The sequence below is a fragment of the Orcinus orca genome, chromosome 6, assembly GCF_937001465.1.
Source record: "Orcinus orca chromosome 6, mOrcOrc1.1, whole genome shotgun sequence".
Lineage (NCBI taxonomy): Eukaryota > Metazoa > Chordata > Mammalia > Artiodactyla > Delphinidae > Orcinus > Orcinus orca.
In genome coordinates, this window is record NC_064564.1 from 55779815 (window position 1) to 55802897 (window position 23083).

The following is a 23083-nucleotide window of genomic DNA, read 5'->3' on the forward strand; positions in this document are numbered from 1 at the left end:
CTATTATATTGTCCCACTACTATGAGAAATAGTATTGTGCTACACAGTACGACAGTAATAGTGCTGTTATCTCAGATGGTATAAGTCACTTGGTTGATTTGGCTAATACATAGACAGTACACCAATTTTATTTACCAAGTCCATTAAAAAAAAATTCTTAGAAGTTGGGTATATTTGAATCAAATGTCACTGTAAAGTTACGACAATACAGATTACATAATACATACTGTTATTCTCTAATGCATCCATAATGAAGAACTCAAAAATGAAAAGTAATATAAAATATGGATTTTGTATTAAAATTCTTTGTCAAGAAGCACCATTCACATCAGAACTTAATATCACTGGGGAGTTAAACGATTAAGACAAAAACAAATACATATTACAAATATCCTTTTGTTCTTCACTTACCATGATGCAAACTGCAAGGATTTAACCTTTAAGGGTTAAAGAGTTTAATCAATGTCAATGTCTGATCTTCTGAAGGCAATAAAGAACAGTCTGCCTAGCGATACCCAACAGAACATCACTTTGTCAAGCCACAAAGCACCCAAAAAGCTTGTCAAGTAAGTTACCAGAAACCTCTTTGTGGTTAGAACTCGGCTCCTTCCTGCTTGACCTATTATTTGATATTTGACCACTTGGTTGCAAGACACTTGCTCTTTCTAGCTGAAATGTCACTGGGGCGTCTTGTCAGCTCCCCGACATCTCGGCCTGACATACAATTTTACTTTTGTGTGCTACAAGGCAGAAAATGCAGGGCAATGGCCTTGTTTTAAATTCTGTCAGCATCAAAGATGGGCGTCACTCTTGGGTCCTACCAACAACACAAACAAAAAAAGGAGTCTATTTTGAAGGTCAAAACAGCTATTACCTTGAAGTTTTTCAGCTTATACAAAATATATTACCTGCTGTACTGGTGTGGGAACTGTCCTTAAAAAGTGCCTAAACACACCACAGACATCTTCCCAGCACAACTGCTCTACTTTCTTATCAAATGCAGGCTTGATAAAAGGATGAGTTTTCAGCGCCTGCAGGGACCAGATTCAGCAGTTAACTTAACTTGTTCAAATGGGCAAGTGGTATCATGTAGCTTTACAAGGAGCAACCTGACCTTCTCACATTGACCAGGAGTGACATTGTGCAGGAGGAGAAGCAGTCACATCATTTCTGTTTTGCACAACCTGCTTAAAGTTTGCAACTAAATGCTTGTCTTCAGTTGAGCTGACAAGAGAGAAGAGGGGGCTCAGTGAACCATGGCAGGGCTGCCATGAAATGACAGGAATCATTGGCATACATTTCAAATAGCTCTCTCAATCCTATTAAAGTATTGCAGTCCTGCTTTAAAACAGACAAGTATGAAACAACTTTGATAGATAGAGACTAAAATGGCTTATTGATTTTTTTTTAAGTCTGAAGGAAATTACCCAAAATGTGTCATTCTTTAACATTTAAAAATATGTTACATAAAAATGAGCAACTGTGATAATAAATAAAACTTAGAGGGAAAAAAAAGTTGGTTATTTCATTATTCAAGGGACACAGATACCTGTACACATCAAGGTATCACACAATTTTTAAAAACCCATGGCCACTTGTGCTGAAGCAAAATTCAACTGATAAGAAAATCCCCCTTCAAAACAATTTTAATTGTACTGTTAACTCTTCCTGCATCCTTTTTATTTCATAAAGTCATAATCCAATCTGAGCTGGTCTCCCGGCAGTAGCAGACATCATCACTGGAGAGGAGTGAGATGACGACAGGGGCGCAGGATTTATAAGTGTCTCCTTTAAGAAAGTGTAAGTTGTGTCAGGTTCAGCTTTCAATGGCAAAAGATCCCCAACGTCAATTGTGTCAGCAGGAAGAGCAGCTCTTGAAGGAATGGAGAGATTTGAATGGTCTTGTGATCCTGTCTATGATATAAAAAAGAAAAGAATAATAAACATAGATTTGAAGACTCTTAAACAGACTCTGATACCATAAACAGAGAAGTGGACTAAGAATCACTGTAATATGGAATGGGGTGGAAATTGCCACTTAAATAATCGATATGATGATACATAAATATGAAATTATTTTCCAAGTTGTGATTGAACCTCATTTGTTCTATATCATAAACTTGTCAGGACATCAGGTGTTTGCCTAGACACTAAAACTTGGTATAAAACTTTTATCAAGTTATTGAATCAAAGGGTCAGTGCAATCAGGCATTTTTACCTCTGCTTCCATCCGCTGGCAAATGACAGAAACCAATGCTAATAATGTTTTCTCATTATGCTATATAATATATGCTATATAACTGGGAGATTAGACTGCTTAGAAAATGAACTATGGATCTTTATGTTTTTTAAGTTATCAGCCTGACTTATTTAATTGAACAACATAGCACAAAGAAAAACAAGTTAATCCTAGTGCCCTATAGAAAACGGCACACCAACATATAAAATGCCAGTGAGATGAACTTTTTGTCTTTACCTTTAATAATACTGCCACCACCCTGTTTTAATAAAGACTGTTTCTGTTACGAGTATTTGGAAATCATATATCAAAATATGGGAGTGCAACACGAAAACAATTTGTCACATATTTTAAAACATTAGTTACCCAGAAACTACTGGAAATCAAACTTAAGAAACCCACATACTCATTAAGTACTTAAAAACAGAATATTTTGTTGAAGCTATAATTTAAGCCTTAAGTAGTACCAGTAAACAATAGTTAACCTTTAACATAAATGAAGTTTTACCAGTAAAGCAGATAGGTGTTATTTTATGGCTTTTATAGATAGTAGGAAAATAGTAGTCAATTGTATATCAGAGTTTTCCATGTTCCCAGCAAATAAATGTTGCTGAGATAAGTCTAGTCTTAAGTGTCTCCACTAAAAAACACTTTTTATACGGAAGAGTTCTTTAAAAAAACACACAAACATCTTTTTGGTAGATTCTCTTATGGTTTTGACAACAAAATAGCGTGAACTCTAAGGATCTGCTTTATTATGTCATGTTACACAAAACCATTTCTACATGTGAAAACAAGAAGGAAGCTATCTCTGGCTTTAGGAACGTATTAGAAATTCAACTGTTGTATGTGTTACCATTTTTGTGGATTTTTTTTAAACTACAACTGGAGAAAAAAATCAATGGCTGCATCTAACACCTAGTTCAGCAATTTTCTTTGATCTCCGTTCTTTTGATTTCTTGATACTCCACTGCAAGCCTACAGCTGACGGAAATCATCTCTTGTTCTGCTGGAAGTTAAAAAAAAAAACTCACCTAAAATGACCACTTGAATGGCTTTATGAAGAAGGAGAGGATTTAGCTTATCCTTGCAGAAGGAAAAGAACTCCTGAGGTCTTGTGTTGACCCTGATTAGAAGCACTGATGAAGTTTCACTTGCAGAACCTTAATGCTGGGTCTAAGCATATCAGTTCAGAACCAGAACAGAGGCATCTCATTACATCAGCGGCTCGAGGTGTAGATTCCTGCACTTTTCCTGCTGCTAGAACCATCTTTGGTGATTTTTTTTTTTAGTTGCGTATCTGAATTGGAAGTGTTATTACTTGATTGATTTTGCTGCTGTAAAGACTACAATGCCATCTACTAACTGATTCTGCCAGACTTAGGGGTGAGAGGAATAATAGAAGAGCAGGACATGGTGGGGCAATCATACTATTTATTATGATAAAAAATATTGTCAGGCAGCCTTCAAAATTTTTTTGTTACATCTTTATAAATACTTCAAGTTCTGGTCTAAAAAAACTATATATGAAAAGAGAGGAGTGTACAGAATCAGACCAAGGAAGGTCACCTACTCTGAGAGTATTTTTTCTTGATGCTTTAGACTAGAGAAAGGCAACTGTGCCAAACTGACCAACCATGCCTGTGTTGCAGTGTTAGATGGATATATATTTTACTCAAATCTATATTCTGTACTTGAAGTTTCCTTTTCTTTTCTTATGAGTCCATCAACCTAACTCGTTACACATCCTTCAGGGAAGGTCTCTAACTGCCCATCTCCCCTTAATATGTTCAGTGGATCTTGGAACTCTACAAAGGGGCCCCTCTTTTGCCTTTCCTGATCTTACTTTTTCAAATGTCTATTTTCCACCATGTTGTCTGAAAGCATTTTTTAAATCTAATATAACATTTTTGACCAAATAACCTTGAAATGGGGTATTATTTCTCTAGTATTTCAAGTCAGAGTCTCACTTTTTGCATACTGTCTTCTGACCTTATGTCCTAAACATGGGAAATAACCTTAAAAAAGAGATTTCTTTCAAGATTTGCACCCCTCAAAAGATAGCCCTTCCATCAAGTAAACAGACTTACTTTTGTGTAAATGAAAACAATTATTTTTCTGGTACTGAGGTCATTTCCTACACTTCATACACTGCTAGAAAATAACCTTTTTCATGAAATAGGATAAAATTTGATTTTAAGTCACTTAATAGCTTAAAAACAAACCAGCAAAAATTCTGGTGAAATCTTGATTTGAAAATAGGATGTTAAAATAACAAGTAAATATGAACTATTTTTCTTGTTACAAATAATATTCAGAAATATATCATAACACTTTTAATATAACACAAAGAGTAAAAGAGAGTTAAATAACTTTTTATCAGAGACCATTAAAAGTTAATATTCAGGGCTTCCCTCGTGGCACAGTGGTTAAGAATCCACCTGCCAACGCAGGGAACACAGGTTCAAGCCCTGGTTCCGGAAGATCCCACATGCCGCGGAGCAACTAAGCTGTGCGCCACAACTACTGAGCCTGTGCTCCAGAGCCTGCAAGCTACAGCTACTGAAGCCCGCGCACCTAGAGCCCGTGCTCTGCAATGAGAAGCCACTGCAATGAGAAGCCCGCGCACCGCAACAAAGAGTAGCCCCCGCTCGCCGCAACTAGAGAAAGCCCACGCGCACCAACAAAGACACAACACAGCCAAAAATAAATAAATAAAATAAATAAATTTATTTTTTAAAAAGTGAATATTCACCATCTGATGTTATATTTTAAATCTGTGGTCGTTTAAGCTACTTTTTAAACTGCTGAGGTGTTCTGGTAGTCTCTCATGTAAATCCAAATTTAAGCAATTTTTAAAAAAGAAATTAGTTACCTTAAATAAAAGCTAGGTGTCATGTGAATCTTTATGGAGGCACTTTTATTTACTCAATAAGCTGTAAATGATTCTATTTGAACTGTTACAGTCCATCAGCTAAATATATATTCACAATACAAAATGTGCCTACTAAATTTCTGCATTTCAGAAATCTTATGAAATACAGTAATTAGACATGTCCATTAACCATTTTTCAAGACTTTAATATCTTCATTTTCTAAGGGTGTTTTTTCAACAACAAAAATAAATAAAGCATTAGTGTAATAATAAGATAATGACTCAATAAACTATCTATAAATCAAAGCCACTTTGCACACGAAGGCTTCTGAAACAATGACACTAAGCCATTTGTCTCCTGTGTAGCATTTATGATCAAGTTAAGTCTTCTAGAATCTAGTATTATAAAAAATGAGGAGTGATGTGATTTAGTAAGCCTGAAGAGTATTGCAAGGAGATTATGCCAGTCACATAGTATGATGGAAAGAGTATTAGACTAGAGATCAGAAGACTATATTTCCCCTCCCAGTTCTGCTATAATCTAGCTGGGTCACTTAGGCAAGTGGATCAGTCTTCCTAGTTCTCACTTCCCTTGCCTATAAAATGAGGAGCTAGACTCTTTCCAGCTCTGAAGTTTTACCGGTCCACCATGATTCCAACCCGTGATGACATATAAGGTTAACACCTAACTTTTGTGAATAATTTAACCCAGAAATCAGAGTTCCCAAACATAATTCTTAAGATTTTGAGGGGATATGGATGGGCCGTTCTTAAGGGGAAGGAATACATACTGCACACGGTTCTTAAAAAAAGCCAAAGAGGGCTCCCCTGGTGGCGCAGTGGTTGAGAGTCTGCCTGCCAATGCAGGGGACGCGGGTTCGTGCCCCGGTCCGGGAAGATCCCACATGCCGCGGAGCGGCTGGGCCTGTGAGCCATGGCCGCTGGGCCTGTGCGTCCGGAGCCTGTGCTCCACAATGGGAGAGGCCACAGCAGTGAGAGGCCCGCGTACTGCAAAAAAAAAAAAAAAAAAAAAAGCCAAAGAGATGACAACATTAGCCACAGTTTAGATGACGTGGCTATATGCAATTAAATTCTGATACATTTTTCATTACTTCGACCTCCATGATGATGTTTTAAGCCCTGTAAATTATTGACTGATTTTAAGTAGAGTGTGCAGCTCTACATAAACTGATGAAGGAATCAAAGTACCCACAAGAGGGCCTTACAATGAGGCTCCCTCGCCATTTCTACTTTAGCTCCTAATATGTTCTTACCACTAGAGTCTTAGTACTCAGAACACAGAATACTTCGAGTTAGTTAACCAAATTTTACCTGTCTGTTTTCCAGTTCTGCTGTGCTGGCCTCACAGGATGCTGCAGTTTATGCAGACAAACCGAGTTGACAATAATTACATATACAGTCTTCTCTTGAGGAATGCTCAGTTATGTACCTGAGATATGTCTGCCTATCTATCTCTCCATCCATCCACACACACACATATACATGTACCTGATAAATATATCTACACACATACACTTGCTAATATGCATATATACACCTGCTACCACATCATTAAATATTTATTCCTCGTAGTTATCAATTCTAACTTTTAGTTACCAATGCCAAAGCTGTAGAAATATTTTATGCATTCCTCTCTAAGTTATTAAATCTTAGTACAGACCAGTCTGGCTCTTTAGCTCAGTGACAACAAGATAGGCTAGGTGGGGATATGTGAGTCAGTCGGCAGAGCAGTGTAAAGGAGTCTCCAGATAGAAGAAAACGACCTGAGAGGTCTGGGTACCTAGAGATCAAGAAGGAGGGGCAATATGGAGGTAGAAGCAAATCAGAAAAGAGAGGTAGAAGACATTATCAACTTGATTCACACCACAACTTAGTCCTCAAGCAGACATTCAGCATTGGTTCAACAGCCAAAGCTCTTAAGACAGACTGGTTCAGTTTCAGCTTTCAACAACATGGTTAATGCGGTAGATTAATTGGATTATGGCTTCGATTCTTCAGGCTTCCTTATAGGCATGCCCTTTGCCATGTGACACTGCAGCTGTGTGCAGCCTGGTTCACAAGCGCTTTACTTCCTTGTCCAGCCTCATCTAGCATGTCCTCACTTGTACTCTGTAATCCGGTTACATGGCACTGTGAGTCAGGAAATATGCTGTTCCATAGTTCACACCTGCCTCCGGTCTGTCCACTGACTGGGATACACTTCTACCCTATGTGGGGTAAATGCCTTCTCCACCTTTCAGCCTCTGTCAAGGTTCCCCTCCTTGTAAGGCCTTTCCAGATCCTTGCCCCACCCTTCCCCAACTACAGTTAGCTGCTATATTCAATCACACGTTGGCATTCCTTCATGAATATTTATTTTTCTATTTTCACTTATTTGTATACTTTTATCTCCCCAGAAAACAAGAGCACCTAGTGTAATAGAATCATGATTTTGTATTGCTAGCACTTAGTGGAGTATCTGGAAATAAGATTTCTAACTGAATGAAACCACTCATGTTATTACTTCATGGTTTTGGTTTGATATTTGGTTATTTCATGTATATACACATTATGTCGCAATTAAAAGTAGCACAGTATAGTGGAAAGAATATTGGCTTTGAAACTGAAGAGGCCTCGGGTTCCAAACTTGAGTCTGCCATGTATTCACTATGTGATCTTAGACATGTTACTTAACCTGTGTGAGCCTGCATCCTATCCATAACATAAGAATCATCCCTCATGGAGTTGTTATAGGAATTAAATGAAATAATATACACAAAAATGCATAACATACAGTAGCTCCCTTTCACCTCTCTTTCTACTCTTCTCAAGTGATAATAAATTCCAAATTTTTAATTATAGCTAACATGTGTGAACATATATGTCAGCTAACATGTGTGAACATATATGTCAGGTACTGTGCTAGGTTTAGCTTTATAGGCCTTATCTCAATTCTCAGAGCCACTCAATGAGAAGGTATTACTATTACCCCATTTCACAGTCGAAGAACTAGGGCTCACAAGAGCAGAAAAAACTACTGCACGTTGCACAGACGCTTGGTCAGTGGTGAAAAGGGACATGATTCTTGATCCATGATTCTTCTCCCCTTATGCTTGGCCACTACCTTATCATGCCACCCAAAGAAGACATGGCCTCAGGCTTATTTATATCCAGAGCTGCTTCATAAAGACAGTAAGGGCTCAACAAATCTCTGTGAAACTGGAAAATAAAAGCACATACATTGTACTAGAGATTAAAAGTAGATGTTTATATTTTTGGTAATATATTTTCTCATAGTCCATTTGAATGTCCATGGTACCGGAGTAAATAAATAGATTTTATGACATTTACATAAAATAAAAGTTCTAGCCCTTTCACCAAAGAAGCTTATGTGTTGTTATATTCAGAGATAAAACTCAGCACTGAAGTTTTAAATTACATTAGAACATTTAAACTTTATTTTTAAATTACTTTAAAGGTGTCTTATGCCTGACAAGATAACGATTCCCATTTTCTTCTCTTAGATGTTTAGATTTCCTGACATGATTGAGGTTGGAAAAAAGAGTCAAAAAATTTTCCCAGATGGCTTTTTTTCTTTCTTTTCCTACTTTCCTTCACACCCCTGTGCTCCCAGTCTGCTCCTTTCCTGACAATTCTGGTATACCTGACGGTAGAGAATGCCAGAAATGGACAGAAAATGCAAAAGAGACCATTTTTCCCCTGTATCTTAAGAATGTATCTTTTCAAACAAACACAGAGAGAATTTGAAATGTAAATATATCCATATACTCAAGTATACAAAAAAGGGACAAAATTGAATAAATAAAAACTTAAGCGCACTATACAGAAAAATGCCATTGCAAAACTGAAATGACAAGCTGATAAAAATATATGCAACACACATGATAGCCATAGAGTGAGTTTCTTAATTTACAAAAGGCTCATGCAAATCAAGAAAAAGAAGAACCTAATTGGAAAATAGGCTTGGGACAGTGTATTTATTAATACTGGTTTCAGTTGTAACAGAAAACTCAAAATGTTGGTGGCTTTAATAAGATAGAAGTTTATTTCTCTCTGATATGGCTATATGAAGCTACCAGGAATCCAGACTGCTTCTATCTTGGGCTCCACAGCCTCAGTACGTAGCTTCCACCTCAGGGTCCAAAATGGTTGCTCAAGTTCCAGCCATTATATCTGCATTCTAGCCAGAAGAAAGAAGGATGGAGTAAAGGAGGAGGTATCACTTACATTTGAAAACACTTCCTAAAATTGGAGTGTTTCTGTTTACACCCCATTGGCCAGAACTTAGTCATATGGATAACTTAGTTTCAGGCGAGTCTGAAATATGTAGCTTTCCCCCCCGACCCCGAATGGCCTGGGTAATAGTCAGAGGTTTTGTTACAAAGAAAAGAGAAAAGAGATCAGGAAGCCACTGACAGCCTCCGCCTCAGATATATATTGGCTGTTTGGTGGAGGACACAGAAATACAATAACCAATAAACATATGAAAAAGAGCTAAACCTCATTCATAATTAAAGAAATGCAACACAAAACATGACAATGAAAGCTTACTTTTCACCTATCAGATAGCCAAAAATTTAGATGTCTGATGATACCCACTGCTAAGAGAGGGAAACAGGCAAGTTTCTACCACGCAGGCAGGGCTGTACGCTGGTGCAACCTTTCAGGAAGACAAAACTTAAATTGTACCTGCCTTGATCCAGCAATTCTACTGCTAGGCATTTCTTCTATGGCTACACTCACAAAAGCTCACCAAGATGAGCACACAGATGTATTCATCGAAGCATTTTTTAGAAAAACATTTGATAAATGAAACTAAAGTGTCCATCAACTGAGTGTTATTTAAGTGAAGTATGATACAACCAGATCATATAACAATTTTCAAAACCGATGTAAATATGTAAGTACTGATGTAGAAATATGTCCAAGTGAAAAGAGAAGGTTCAAGACAGTGTGTGTGTGTGTGTGTGTGTGTGTGTGTGTGTGTGTGTGTGTAAAGAGAAAGAACCCATTTGCATTAAAAAAAAAATAAGTATAGGGAATTCCCTGGCAGTCCAGTGGTTAGGACTCCGTGCTTCCACTGCAGGGGGCCTGGGTTCGATCCCTGATCTGGGAACTAAGATTCCATAAGCTGTGTGGAGTGACAAAGAAAAAAAAAAGGTATAAACACATACACGCATACACATATCTTTTTTTCTTTCTGGAAAAGGAATCACAAGAAAACTGTTAATTATTTTTAGAAAAAGGGAATAAATTCAAGCGTGCATTATGAGGAAAAAGTCTTGAAAGCCCAAAATTTTCTTTCCATGTTTTTTATCTTTAAAACTACTGAATCATGAACAAAGGCTATGAACTGGCGATTCAGAGAGGTCAAAATACAGCTGATTAACAAATAAATGGGAAAAATGGTAACTGCCAATAGTAATCAAAACTGTAAAGGAAAATGAGATGTTTATTGCCAATCAAAATTCGATTTAAAAAATTATGATACTAAATGTTAATGAAGGCATTATAAAACAGGCATTCATAAATTGCTAGTGATTGTATAAATTGATAGAACCATTTGGACTATAACTTGGCAACTGTCTTGAAATAGTTAATATCATTTGACCCAACAATTCCATTTATGATTAGTTTACTTATATTAATAGCAGACCAAAATTGGAAATAATCCCATATTCAACAAGAGAAGTACATTTAAGTAAGCTATAGCCACTTGATGGAGTATTATATGGCTGTAAAATTTATAGTTATAAACGGTTGGATAACATGGACAAATGCTTAAGCTTGACCAGGGGTCAGAAGCCTTTTTCTGTAAAGGATCAGATAAGTATTTTATGCTTTGCAAGCCATATGCTCTCTGTTGCAAGTACTAAACTCTGCTGTTGTAGCCCCAAAGCAACTATAGACAATATATGCAAATGAATTAGTCTGGCCATGTTCCAATAAAAGTGCATTTATGAATGCTGAAATCTGAATTTAACATATTTTTCACATCATGAGGTATTAATCTTCTTTTGATTCATTTTTCAAACATTTAAAAATGTAAAAACTGTTCTTACTTCTCAGGCTATACAAGAACAGGTGGAAGTACATTTGGTCCACAGGCTGTGCTTTGCCCATCCCCGAGCAAGACTATATGAGTGAAAAGGAGATGTGCAAAATCACATATGATACTTTTGTAAGGTACTGACATTGTAGGAATTTTTTTCCCTAAACTTCTGTATTTTCCAATTATCTACAACAAGCATGCCTTACTTTCGTAACTAAAAACCCTTCATTAAAAAAGACTAAAATTTTGTATACACTGAAACCCATATTTTAGTATAGTTAGGACTCTGAACTGTGTGGTCAAAATGAAATGTAATTGGTTTGTTAAAGGTCTCAGAGGGGAGGTTTTGAACCAAGTGTTTTGCAAGTTTTGAAAATCGGATTTTAATTTAGCTGAGAACACTCTGTTATTTCAACATTTTCAGTTATCTAACTCATATCCACAACCTGACATTAAGTCTACACATACACAAATAATTTGATGAAATAACTTGTACCTCTACTCTGCACAAACGCAGCTCTTTATGTAGAGTGGCTACTTAACAACTTGTGTGCCTTCATTTTACTCCAAATAGCACTTCCAGCTGCCAAACTACAACTTCTGTGGTCAAAATGTACACGTCACACTCTCTCTGGGAACTATTAGGCAAAAGTTTGCTGACCACTTTTTCATTACTGAAGAATTTCCTCTTAAAGTTATAAGCCCTTTTTATCCAATGTCAAAAATTAGTAATAATCTGGAAGCTATAAACTTAGACCTCTTAGCAGCATGTTTTTCTCTGAGTGGAATTACTGACCATGCATGCACTCAGGTAAAGGGGGCAGAAGGAAGGAAAAATCATCTAAAATTTAAAGGTGTTTGAAAGATGATTTTCCTAAATCTTATAACATTGTATCTGTCAGTCACATATTTCAACAAATTAGCAATAAATTCACATTTTAAAAGTTGAAACCCATTTTTTCCATGCTCCTCCTTTCCACTGCTGGTTTAAACCACGTTCCCTCATTACTCCACTATATCACACCTAGAATCCCCAGCAATTCTTCACGAGATGTTGCAAACAGTCTTGATTCCCCCACTGACCACCAAGGGATCAGTCCTATATTCTCCAGGGCTGTTGACCCTCTGACGAGTGCCACAGCTGGGCCTTTCTGGAGGGACTGGTTATATTCAGTTGAAAGAATGTGGCCTCTCTATTTCTCAGTGAGAGAGGGGCACTTCAGAAGTAAGACAAATCATGTGATCTGGAGTTCACATGTATGGAATGCCTTCAAATCACAACAAGCACTGGGGAGTGTGTTCCAAAACAAACCACTTAGCTGGCAATGACATTTCCTTTACATGACAGACAGGAATGTTATTTCTGATAGAACCAGGCCATTTCCAGCAGTCTCAAACCGAACCCATCTCTAGCGAGAACATCTTATTGAATTGTGAGAATAATGCAGCAACCACAAAATTCCAAAATAATATAGCTATAGGTTACATCTCAAAAATCTGTTCCCTACATGACCAATTCCATATGATAGACTTTCCCCATGGTTGCATAAGGCCTAAAGCATACCTAAACCCACACTCACCATTAGTATCCTAAATTAGCTCTATTCATTAATTCTTTTAATAGATATCTATTAAAAGAATAAAATCAAATAATTAACTACAAGTGCCTACAAGGACACTGTTCTTGGTACTGGGACAGCAGTGAATTACACACCAAAAAAATTCTCTGCCCTTAGAGAGTTCACCCTGTCCTTAACTACCTGTGTCCTGAGCCAGTTCTCCTTAATTTGTAATTTTCTCAATGCTCTAAAACCACACAACTGCTGTTTTCCTAGTGTTACGTTTTGATGCACAATGGCACTGAGAGTTTGCCAGATGCATTGTTCCATGGACACAAATAAGGTCCCAGTAATGAGTCATATTTCCCTGTTCTTCCCTGACCTGCTTACACATGACCTCAACCTCCCCGTCAAGAGTTGCTGGGTGCCTGCAATCCCTCCATCAGGCTCTGCCTCCAACATATTAGAGGGGTTCACAGTGCCATACGGGTAACACCTCTACACAGCACTGGCCCTACACCCACCCTTCCCTCTCTGTCATCTGAAAACTGTGGCAACTCTGACTGGAACCCAGTGTCTCACACTGTCCGTCGTAAAACATTTCTTTCAGCTTCCACCTGTAGGCATCTATTTCCAGATGTCAGTCCCTAGGCCTGCACGGAGGAGAAGCACTAAGACATTCACTCCATTTCCATTGCCATCTCTGGGCACCTGCCCACAAAACCTCTGCTAGTCCTTCAACTGTCACCAAAGCCCTCGCTCACATTAACTCCCGAAGAGCCTGCACACCACTTTTTCACAAGGGTCTTGACTTTGAAATGCAGCTCAGGTTCAGGGTAGGGTATCCACAAGACAGTGATTTTGACATAGGTTTCAAAGCTCTTTACTAAAATTTTTCATCAGTTATTTAAGTGCCTTGTCACTTTCTCTAGCCTATAAATGCACTTTTAATTTTTGTAAACAAGTCATCCCTTCAGGCTTATCTCTATCTCCTACTTCATGTCTGCGTTATTGTAATACATGCTTATTATTTGAGAATATTCAAAGTTGCTCTTGAAGACGAGAAAAAATAGGATAGATGTTAACTCATAATAAGTGTTAAGCACAGAGAATGAATCAGCCGGTAGTGTCAGGCAGAGGCAGAATCCACACGATAGGAAGAGATTGTAAATTAGTACCCTGTAGAACAGGCTACTAACAGATAGAAAGGGAAGGAAAGAGGGAGAGATGGGTCACCTCCAGGCTAACGTCATCCTCAAACTGCCCCCAGAACTGCAGATAAAACCCAAAGCTGTCCAGCTACCTAAGTGGCAAGCTACAGCGATTGGCCAGGAGTATTTGTCAAGGCAAGTGTGGATAAGTGGTCCCAGGCACCTTCGGTCCCCCAATCCCCGTTTCTCAAACCTCCACCCTGGCCCTCATAACCTCACAAAGAATGGAGAAGGCTAATGTGGCCGAGAGAGAGGTCATATGAACACCATAAAAGCAAGGCATCAGGGAGTATGGTCCGTCTCCCTGCTGGCTGCCTACCTTCCACTTCTTACTGCGTGTTTCATCGACAGATTGAAACCATGTGATCTGAGGATCCTAATTCCGTCTGTGAGACCTCCTGCTCTGTGACCTCTGGGATAACCTGCTTGGTAGAGTACTCAGTGGCTACCATTGCATTAAGGCAATTTCTCATAAGACACCTTTGCCCCCCAGTACTAATCAAAACACTGATCCTGAAGAAAGCCCTGCCTTCTCCTATCTCAGAGACTTTGCTTCACACTGCTTTTTCTAGTTAAAAGGAGACTTCTTCGTCAGGCTTTGACAGTTTTCACAGCTCACCTCAGGTATCACCTTGCCCTCAAACTCCCCCTGCCTTCTAACCCCCCACATTTGGGTTACGTGCCCCTTCTTTGCACTATGGAAACATCCCACACATACTGCTTTTATAATAGCACAGCGTCACAATCTGCTGTTTGCTTAACTTGTGGTGTTTAACACAGTAGCCACTGGCCACATGTAATTGTTTAATTTTAAATTAATTAAAATTTAATTTAATGTAAAATTAAAAATTAGAGCTCCTCAGTCACACTAGCTGCCCTCCACGTGCTCAAAAGCCATGTCTCCACCATCACAGTAAGTCCTAATGGTCAGTGCTGCCTTGGAGTGTCCCTTCCTTGGAGGCATAGGCTAGTTTGTTTGTTTGTTTGTTTGTGTATTATCAGTGGCTTGACTAGTGACTGGCACATCGCAGGCACGCCGTATGTTTGCTTATTGTTCACCAAATGGACTGTTTCTAATTCCAAAGAAAGCCAACAGGAGGGCATGTTTTGATATAAAACTTTTCTCTCTCTGAAAAATATTTTTACTTCACAAAGTTTAATTTTCATTCTTTAATTCTAACTTTCTCTGATTTCTCCTTTCTAAAGTGTCTAAAGTTTCAGAAGGAACCTCACTGTTCCTTTCTGTGTTTTATCTTTCCCAACTTTCTGGTGAGTGTCATTATGGCATTTCACCTTAGGCCGCTCTGAAAATGAAGGAAAGAAGCCTGGGACAAAAAGACAAGAGGACAAGTTACCTTGGCAAGTGTCCATTCACAAGACACCCAGGCCAGAATTCTAGCTCTCTTGAGCTAGGTTTTCTATATCAGAGAAAAATGCATTGCTTATCCTCTTGCTTTAATTTTCAATTTTTATACTCTCGAGAAAAAGATTCTATTATCAGCTAACTTTGGAGGCAATCTAATTGTTTGATGTAAACCTTCAAAGTTTCCTTTGAGTTGAATGTCTATCTGCTTGGGCAGAAAAGGGGAAAAGAGGGAATTTACATTCACTTTGCTAAACATTAGCATCTTTTGTTCAATCATTTGAATGCAGGACAGTTCCGGGAAACAGCTTAGAGAACAAGAGTTGACACATACAGTGGAAAATCTTTTAAGGTGCTTGGATGCAATGAGGGAGAAAGTGAGACGGAACCGTATTTCAGCTCCCTAACTGTGCTGCAGTCTGCGGGAACTTTGTGACAGGTCTCTGTCTCTCAGCTACACTTGACTGGCTCTTGCTGACATTCAGCTGTCAGACAGCAACCCTCTACCAGGCCCCTAACATGCTCCACAGCTTCACCCAATTAGCTCGCTTTCACTTGACATGGCAGCAAAAAGCTTCATAATAGGTGGTCAAGGTGCACAGTGTCTGCCTGCCCTCGCGCTGCTCACATACAGCAAGATGGTTAACTACTTTCTTCTTGCTCGTGAGCTCAGAACTAGGAGGACTACAGTTTAGTCATTCCATCTATTGAATTGGACGGGAATCTAGGAAATATTACAGTGATGCACTAAGCTGCTCAAAAACAGGCCTCTAGATGACTAAAGTTAAATTTCAAATCAGTTCCTTAGGCCCTTCTGAGAGGAAGATATGATTTGTAGGTTATCGAAACTTAATTTCAACTAGCCATCAATTTACGGTTGTTTTTCCACTATATCACAAATAATAGGATTGTATAAAGATGACCTGGGATAGAAAAAGCATTTGACAGGTAAGAGCAGAAAGGTCTAGGCACAATTCAGGAGTATGGAATTTAGCCTTTGCTCGAAAAATATACTTTCTTCACAAACTCAACAATTTTTCTATAAATTTTTGTCATGCTACTTAGCCTTTCCGATGAAATATGTTGTACTTGAAAATACGTTTGGCTAAGCAATAAAAACTCTTATACTTATTTTGAAAAATGATCTGAATAATTTACACATTTTCTCTCATCTCCCAATACATTCAGACCTAAGCATATAATCAGTTTTCACTTATTTGCACTCTGGAGATCTGAAAATTATTTTTTTAATGTTACATAAAGAAAAAGAAAAGTAATATAAATTGTACCTCCTTTGGTTCCTGCATTGATTAAGCCATGTGATGAAGAGGCCACCAAAAATGTCACTTTATGATAGGACCCTTCATTATTGACATCCAAATGCAGATTCTTGTAGCTATTACCAAGACAGAGTTACAATTTCAATTCCAAGTATCCTATCAGTAATCAAAGCTGAAAATCTAATTAAAGGAATGGGAATTCTAGCCTCCAGCACCATGAACTAATGCTAGTAAAGATTTACCACTACTTTACACCAGGCAAAGTAGAGTTCAAGTATGCTTTGCCATCCTATACGAGTCTGAGATGACTCTCGAAGCTTCTGGAGTCAAGTCTGTAAGTAGCAGTGTTTCTGTGACATGCCTTCAAATTGAAGGAAATCTTTCTCTACATAAAATGCTTACTTGTTGTTTTGAACACTGCTCACTTCTTACCAGAAGCTCAAGGCAGGGATAGATCCTAACTGAATTGCTGGGCAATTAGGAAACCATCCAGCATCCATTTTATTCATTAAGTCCTGTCAAGGTTTCCATCTATATCTGGCCACAGCCTAATCCTTCTCCATCTCCACTGTTACTACCGTCACACAGGTGATTCTCACTTCTTACTTGGACTTCGTTATTATGACTTATCACAATTCATTACAAGTATTCATGTATATGTCTGTCTTCTCACAAAAACCTTCAGATCCCTGACAAAAGGTCTCTTATCTCATCCTATTAGGGGTGTAATATAATACAATGCTTAAGAGTGAGGACTTTGGGTTCACACTGCCTAGGTTCAAATCTTGGACTCTACACTGGTAGTTTCTTCCTCTGAAAGGAGGAGATAATAACCCACCTTAGACAGGACAATTAGGATTAAATTAGTAATATACATAAAGTGCTCAGCACAGTGGCTGGCACATAGTAAGCATTCAATAAATACTGGGTGTTGTTGTTATTATTCTTAATATAACATCCTTAGAACTTGGCAAAGTACATAGCACATAGCAGGTAATAAATGCATGGTAAAGGAATAATTAGGTATTCTTTTTGATTATTGTTTCATTTCAGGATGATGTAAAGAATAAAAATTGTTCATGAACAATATAGTGATCCTCTCGGCCTGAACCAAGATGGCAGAGTAGAAGGACGTGCTCTCACTCCCCCTTGTAAGAAGACCAGAATCACAACTAGCTGCTGGACAATCATCAACAGGAAGACACTGGAACTCACCAAAAAAGATACCCCACATCCAAAGACAAAGGAGAAGCCACAATGAGACGGCAGGAGGGGCGCAATCACAGTAAAATCAAATCCCATAACTGCTGGGTGCGTGACTCATAGACTGGAGAACAGTTATACCACAGAAGTCCACCCACTGGAGTGAAGGTTCTGAGCCCCACGTCAGGCTTCCCAACCTGGGGGTCCGGCAACAGGAGGAGGAATTCCTAGAGAATTCAGACTTTGAAGGCTAGTGGGATTTGATTGCAGGACTTCGACAGGACTGGGGAAAACACAGACTCCACTCTTGGAGGGCACACACAAAGTAGTGGGCACATTGCGACCCAGGGGAAGGAGCAGTAACCACAGGAGAGACTGAACCAGACCTACCTGCTAGTGTTGGAGGGTCTCCTGCAGAGGCGGGGGGTGGCTGTGTGGCTGTGGCTCACCGTGGGGACAAGGACACTGGCAGCAGAAGTTCTGGGAAGTACTCCTTGGCGTGAGCCCTCCCAGAGTCTGCCATTAGCCCCACGGAAGAGCCCAGGTCGGCTCCAGTGTTGCATTGCCTCAGGGCAAACAACCAACAGGGAGGGAACCCAGCCCCACCCATCAGCAGTCAAGCAGATTAAAGTTTTACTGAGCTCTGCCCACCAGAGCAACAGTCAGCTCTACCCACCACCAGTCCCTCCCATCAGGAAACTTGCACAAGCCTCTTAGATAGCCTCATCCACCGGAGGGCAGACAGCAGAAGCAAGAAGAACTGCAATCCTGAAGCCTGTGAAACAAAAACGACATTCACAGAAAGACAGACAAGATGAAAAGGCAGAGGGCTATGTACCAGATGAAGGAACAAGATAAAACCCCAGAAAACAACTAAATGAAGTGGAGATAGGCAACCTTCCCGAAAAAGAATTCAGAATAATGATAGTGAAGATGATCCAGGACCTCAGAAAATGAATGGAGGCAAAGATCGAGAAGATGCAAGAAATGTTTAACAAAGACCTAGAAGAATTAAAGAACAAACAAACAGAGATGAACAATACAATAACTGAAATGAGAACTACACTAGAAGGAATCAATAGCAGAATAACTGAAGCAAAGGAATGGATAAGTGACCTGGAAGACAAATGCTGGAATTCACTGCTGTGGCACAGAATAAAGAAAAAAGAATGAAAAGAAATGAAGACAGCCTAAGAGACCTCTGGGACAACATTAAACGCAACAACATTAGCATTATAGGGGTCCCAGAAGGAGAAGAGACAGAGAAAGGACCAGAGAAAATATTTGAAGAGATTATAGTCGAAAAATTCCCTAACATGGGAAAGGAAATAGCCACCCAAGTCTAGGAAGCGCAGCGAGTCCCATACAGGATAACTCCAAGGAGAAACACACCAACACATAGTAATCAAACTGGCAAAAATTAAAGACAAAGAAAAATTATTGAAAGCAGCAACGGAAAAATGACAACATACAAGGGAGCTCCCATAAGGTTAACAGCTGATTTCTCAGCAGAAACTCTACAACCAGAAGGGAGTGGCATGATATACTTAAAGTGATGAAAGGGAAGAACCTACAACCAAGACTACTCTACCCAGAAAGGATCTCATTCAGATTCGATGGAGAAATCAAAAGCTTTACACACAAGCAAAAGCTAAGAGAATTCAGCACCACCAAACCAGCTCTACAACAAATGCTAAAGGAACTCCTCTAAGTGGGAAAAACAAGAGAAGAAAAGGACCTACAAAAACAAACCCAAAACAATTAAGAAACTGTTCACAGGAACATACATATCAATAATTACCTTAAACGTGAATGGATTAAATGTTCCAACCAAAAGACACAGGTTCGCTGAATGGATACAAAAACAAGACCCATATATATGCTGTCTACAAGAGACCACTTCAGACCTAGGGACATATACAGACTGAATGTGAGGGGATGGAAAAAGATATTCCATGCAAATGGAAATCAAAGGAAGCTGGAGTAGCAATACTCATATCAGATAAAATAGACTTTAAAATGAAGAATGTTACAAGAGACAAGGAAGGACACTACATAATGATCAAGGGATCAATCCAAGAAGAAGATATAACAATTATAAATATATATGCACCCAACATAGGAGCACCTCAATACATAAGGCAACTGCTAACAGCTCTAAAGGAGGAAATTGACAGTAACACAATAATAGTGGGGAACTTTAACACCTCATTTACACCAATGCACAGATCATTGAAAATGAAAATAAATAAGGAAACAGAAGCTTTAAATGACACAATAGACCAGATAGATTGACTTGATATTTATAGGACATTCCATCCAAAAACAGCAGATTACACATTCTTCTGAAGTGCGCACGGAACATTTTCCAGGATAGATCACATCTTGGGTCACAAATCAAGCCTCAGTAAATTTAAGGAAATGGAAATCATATCAAGCATCTTTTCTGACCACAACACTATAAGATTAGAAATGACTTACAGGGGAAAAAACGTAAAAAACACAAACACATGGAGGTTAAACAATACGTTACTAAATAACCAAGAGATGACTGACGAAATCAAAGAGGAAACCAAAAAATACCTAGAGACAAATGACAATGAAAACACGATGATCCAAAACCTATGGGATGCAGCAAAAGCAGTTCTAAGAGGGAAGTTTATAGCTATACAAGCCTACCTCAAGAAACAAGAAAAATCTCAAATAAACAATCTAACCTTATACCTAAAGGAACTCGAGAAAGAAAAACAAACAAAACCCAAAGTTAGCAGAAGGAAAGAAATCATAAAGATCAGAGCAGAAATAAATGAAACAGAAACAAAGAAAACAATAGCAAAGATCAATAAAACTAAAAGCTAGTTCTTTTGAGAAGATAAACGAAATTGATAAACCATCAGCCAGACTCATCAAGAAAAAGAGGGAGAAGACTCAATTCAGTAGAATTAGAAATGAAAAAGGAGAAGTTACAGCTGACACTGCAGAAATACAAAGGATCATGAGAGATTGCTACAAGCAACTGTATGCCAATAAAATGGACAACCTGGAAAAAATGGACAAATTCTTAGAAAGGTATAACCTTCCAAGACTGAACCAGGAAGAAATAGAAAATATGAACAGACCAATCACAAGTAATAAAATTGAAACTGTGATTAAAAATCTTCCAACAAACAAAAGTCCAGGACCAGATGGCTTCACAGGTGAATTCTATCAAACATTTAGAGAAGAGCTAACACCAATCCTTCCCAAACTCTTCCACAAAATTGCAAAGGAAGGAACACTCCCAAACGCATTCTATGAGGCCACCATAATCCTGATACCACAACCAGACAAAGATACTATAAAAAAGGGAAATTACAGACCAATATCACTGATGAATATAGATGCAAGAATCCTCAACAAAATACTAGCAAACAGAAACCAACAACACATTAAAGGATCACACACCATGATCAAGGGGGATTTATCCCAAGGATGTAGGGATTCTTCAATATACACAAATCAATCAATGTGATACACCATATTAACAAACTGAAGAATAAACACCATATGATCATCTCAATAGATGCAGAAATAGCTTTTGACAAAATTCAACACCCATTTATGATAAAAACTCTCCAGAAAGTGGGCATAGAGGGAATCTACCTCAACATAATAAAGGTGATATACAACAAACATCATTCTCAATGGTGAAAAACTGAAAGCATTTCCTCTAAGATCAGGAACGAGACAAAGATGTCCACTCTCACCACTATTATCCAACATAGTTTTGGAAGTCGTAGCCATGGCAATCAGAGAAGAAAAAGAAATAAAAGGAATACAAATTGGAAAAGAAGTAAAACTGTCACTGTTTGCAGATGACATGATGCTATACATAGAGAATCCTAAAGATGCCACCAGAAAACTACTATAGCTAATCAATGAATTTGGTAAAGTTGCAGGATACAAAATTAATGCACAGAAGTCTCTTGCATTCCTATACACTAATGATGAAAAATCTGAAAGAGAAATTAAGGAGACACTCTCATTTACCATTGCAACAAAAAGAATAAAATACTTAGGCATAAACCTACCTATGGAGACAAAAGACCTGTATGCAGAAAACTATAAGACACTGATGAAAGAAATTAAAGATGATACCAACAGATGGAGAGATATACCATGTTCTTGGATTGAAAGAATCAATATTGTGAAAATGGCTATACTACCCAAAGCAGTATACAGATTCAATGCAATCCCTATCAAATTATCAATGGCATTTTCTACACAACTAGAACTAAAACTCTTAAAATTTGTATGGAGAAACAAAATATCCCAAATAGCCAAAGCAATCTTGAGGGAAAAAATCGGAGCTGGAGGAATCAGACTCCCTGCCTTCAGACTATACTACAAAGCTATAGTAATCAAGACAATATGGTACTGTCACAAAAACAGAAACACAGGTCAATGGAACAAGATAGAAAGCCCAGAGATAAACCCATGCACCTATAGTCAACTAATCTATGACAAAGCAGGCAAGGATATGCAATGGAGAAAAGACAGTCTCTTCAATAGTGGTGCTGGGAAAACTGGACAGCTACATGTAAAAGAATGAAATTAGGACACTCCCTAACACCATACACAAAGATAAACTCAAAATGGGTTAGAGACCTAAATGTAAGACTATAAAACTCTTAGAGGAAAACTCTTAGAGGAAAACATAGAAAGAACACTCTTTGACATAAATCACAGCAAGATCTTTTTTGATCCACCTCCTAGAGTAATGGAAATGAAAACAGAAATAAACAAATGGGACCTAATGAAACTTAAAAGCTTTCGCACAGCAAAGGAAACCATAAACAAGACGAAAAGACCTCAGATGGGAGAAAATATTTGCAAACGAATCAACGGACAAAGGATTAATCTCCAAAATATATAAACAGCTCATGCAGCTCAATATTAAAAAAACAAACAACCCAATCCAAAAATGGGCAGAAGATCTAAATAGACATTTCTCCAAAGAAGACATACAGATGGCCAAGAAGCACATGAAAAGCTGCTCAACATCACTAATTATTAGAGAAATGCAAATCAAAACTACAATGAGGTATCACCTCACACCAGTCAGAATGGGCATCATCAGAAAATCTACAAACAACAAATGCTGGAGAGGGTGTGGAGAAAAGGGAACCCTCTTGCACTGTTGGTGGGAATGTAAATTGATACAGCCACTATGGAGAACAGTATGGAGGTTCCTTAAAAAGCTAAAAATAGAATTACCATATGATCCAGCAATCCCACTAC

General features: G+C 38.3%; 1 protein-coding gene across 7 annotated transcripts in view; it reads right to left on the reverse strand.

The window, feature by feature from the left end:
- Positions 1 to 1514: 1514 nt before the first annotated feature.
- CCDC171 (coiled-coil domain containing 171) overlaps positions 1515 to 23083 on the reverse strand; it is a 359813-nt gene continuing 338244 nt past the window's right edge. For all 7 annotated transcript variants that reach the window (XM_049710683.1, XM_049710685.1, XM_049710687.1 and 4 more), the window contains one exon: positions 1515 to 1914. In XM_049710683.1, coding sequence (XP_049566640.1) covers positions 1693 to 1914 — 222 coding nt within the window. In that variant the 3' untranslated portion in view covers positions 1515 to 1692. The remainder of the gene's footprint in view (positions 1915 to 23083) is intronic.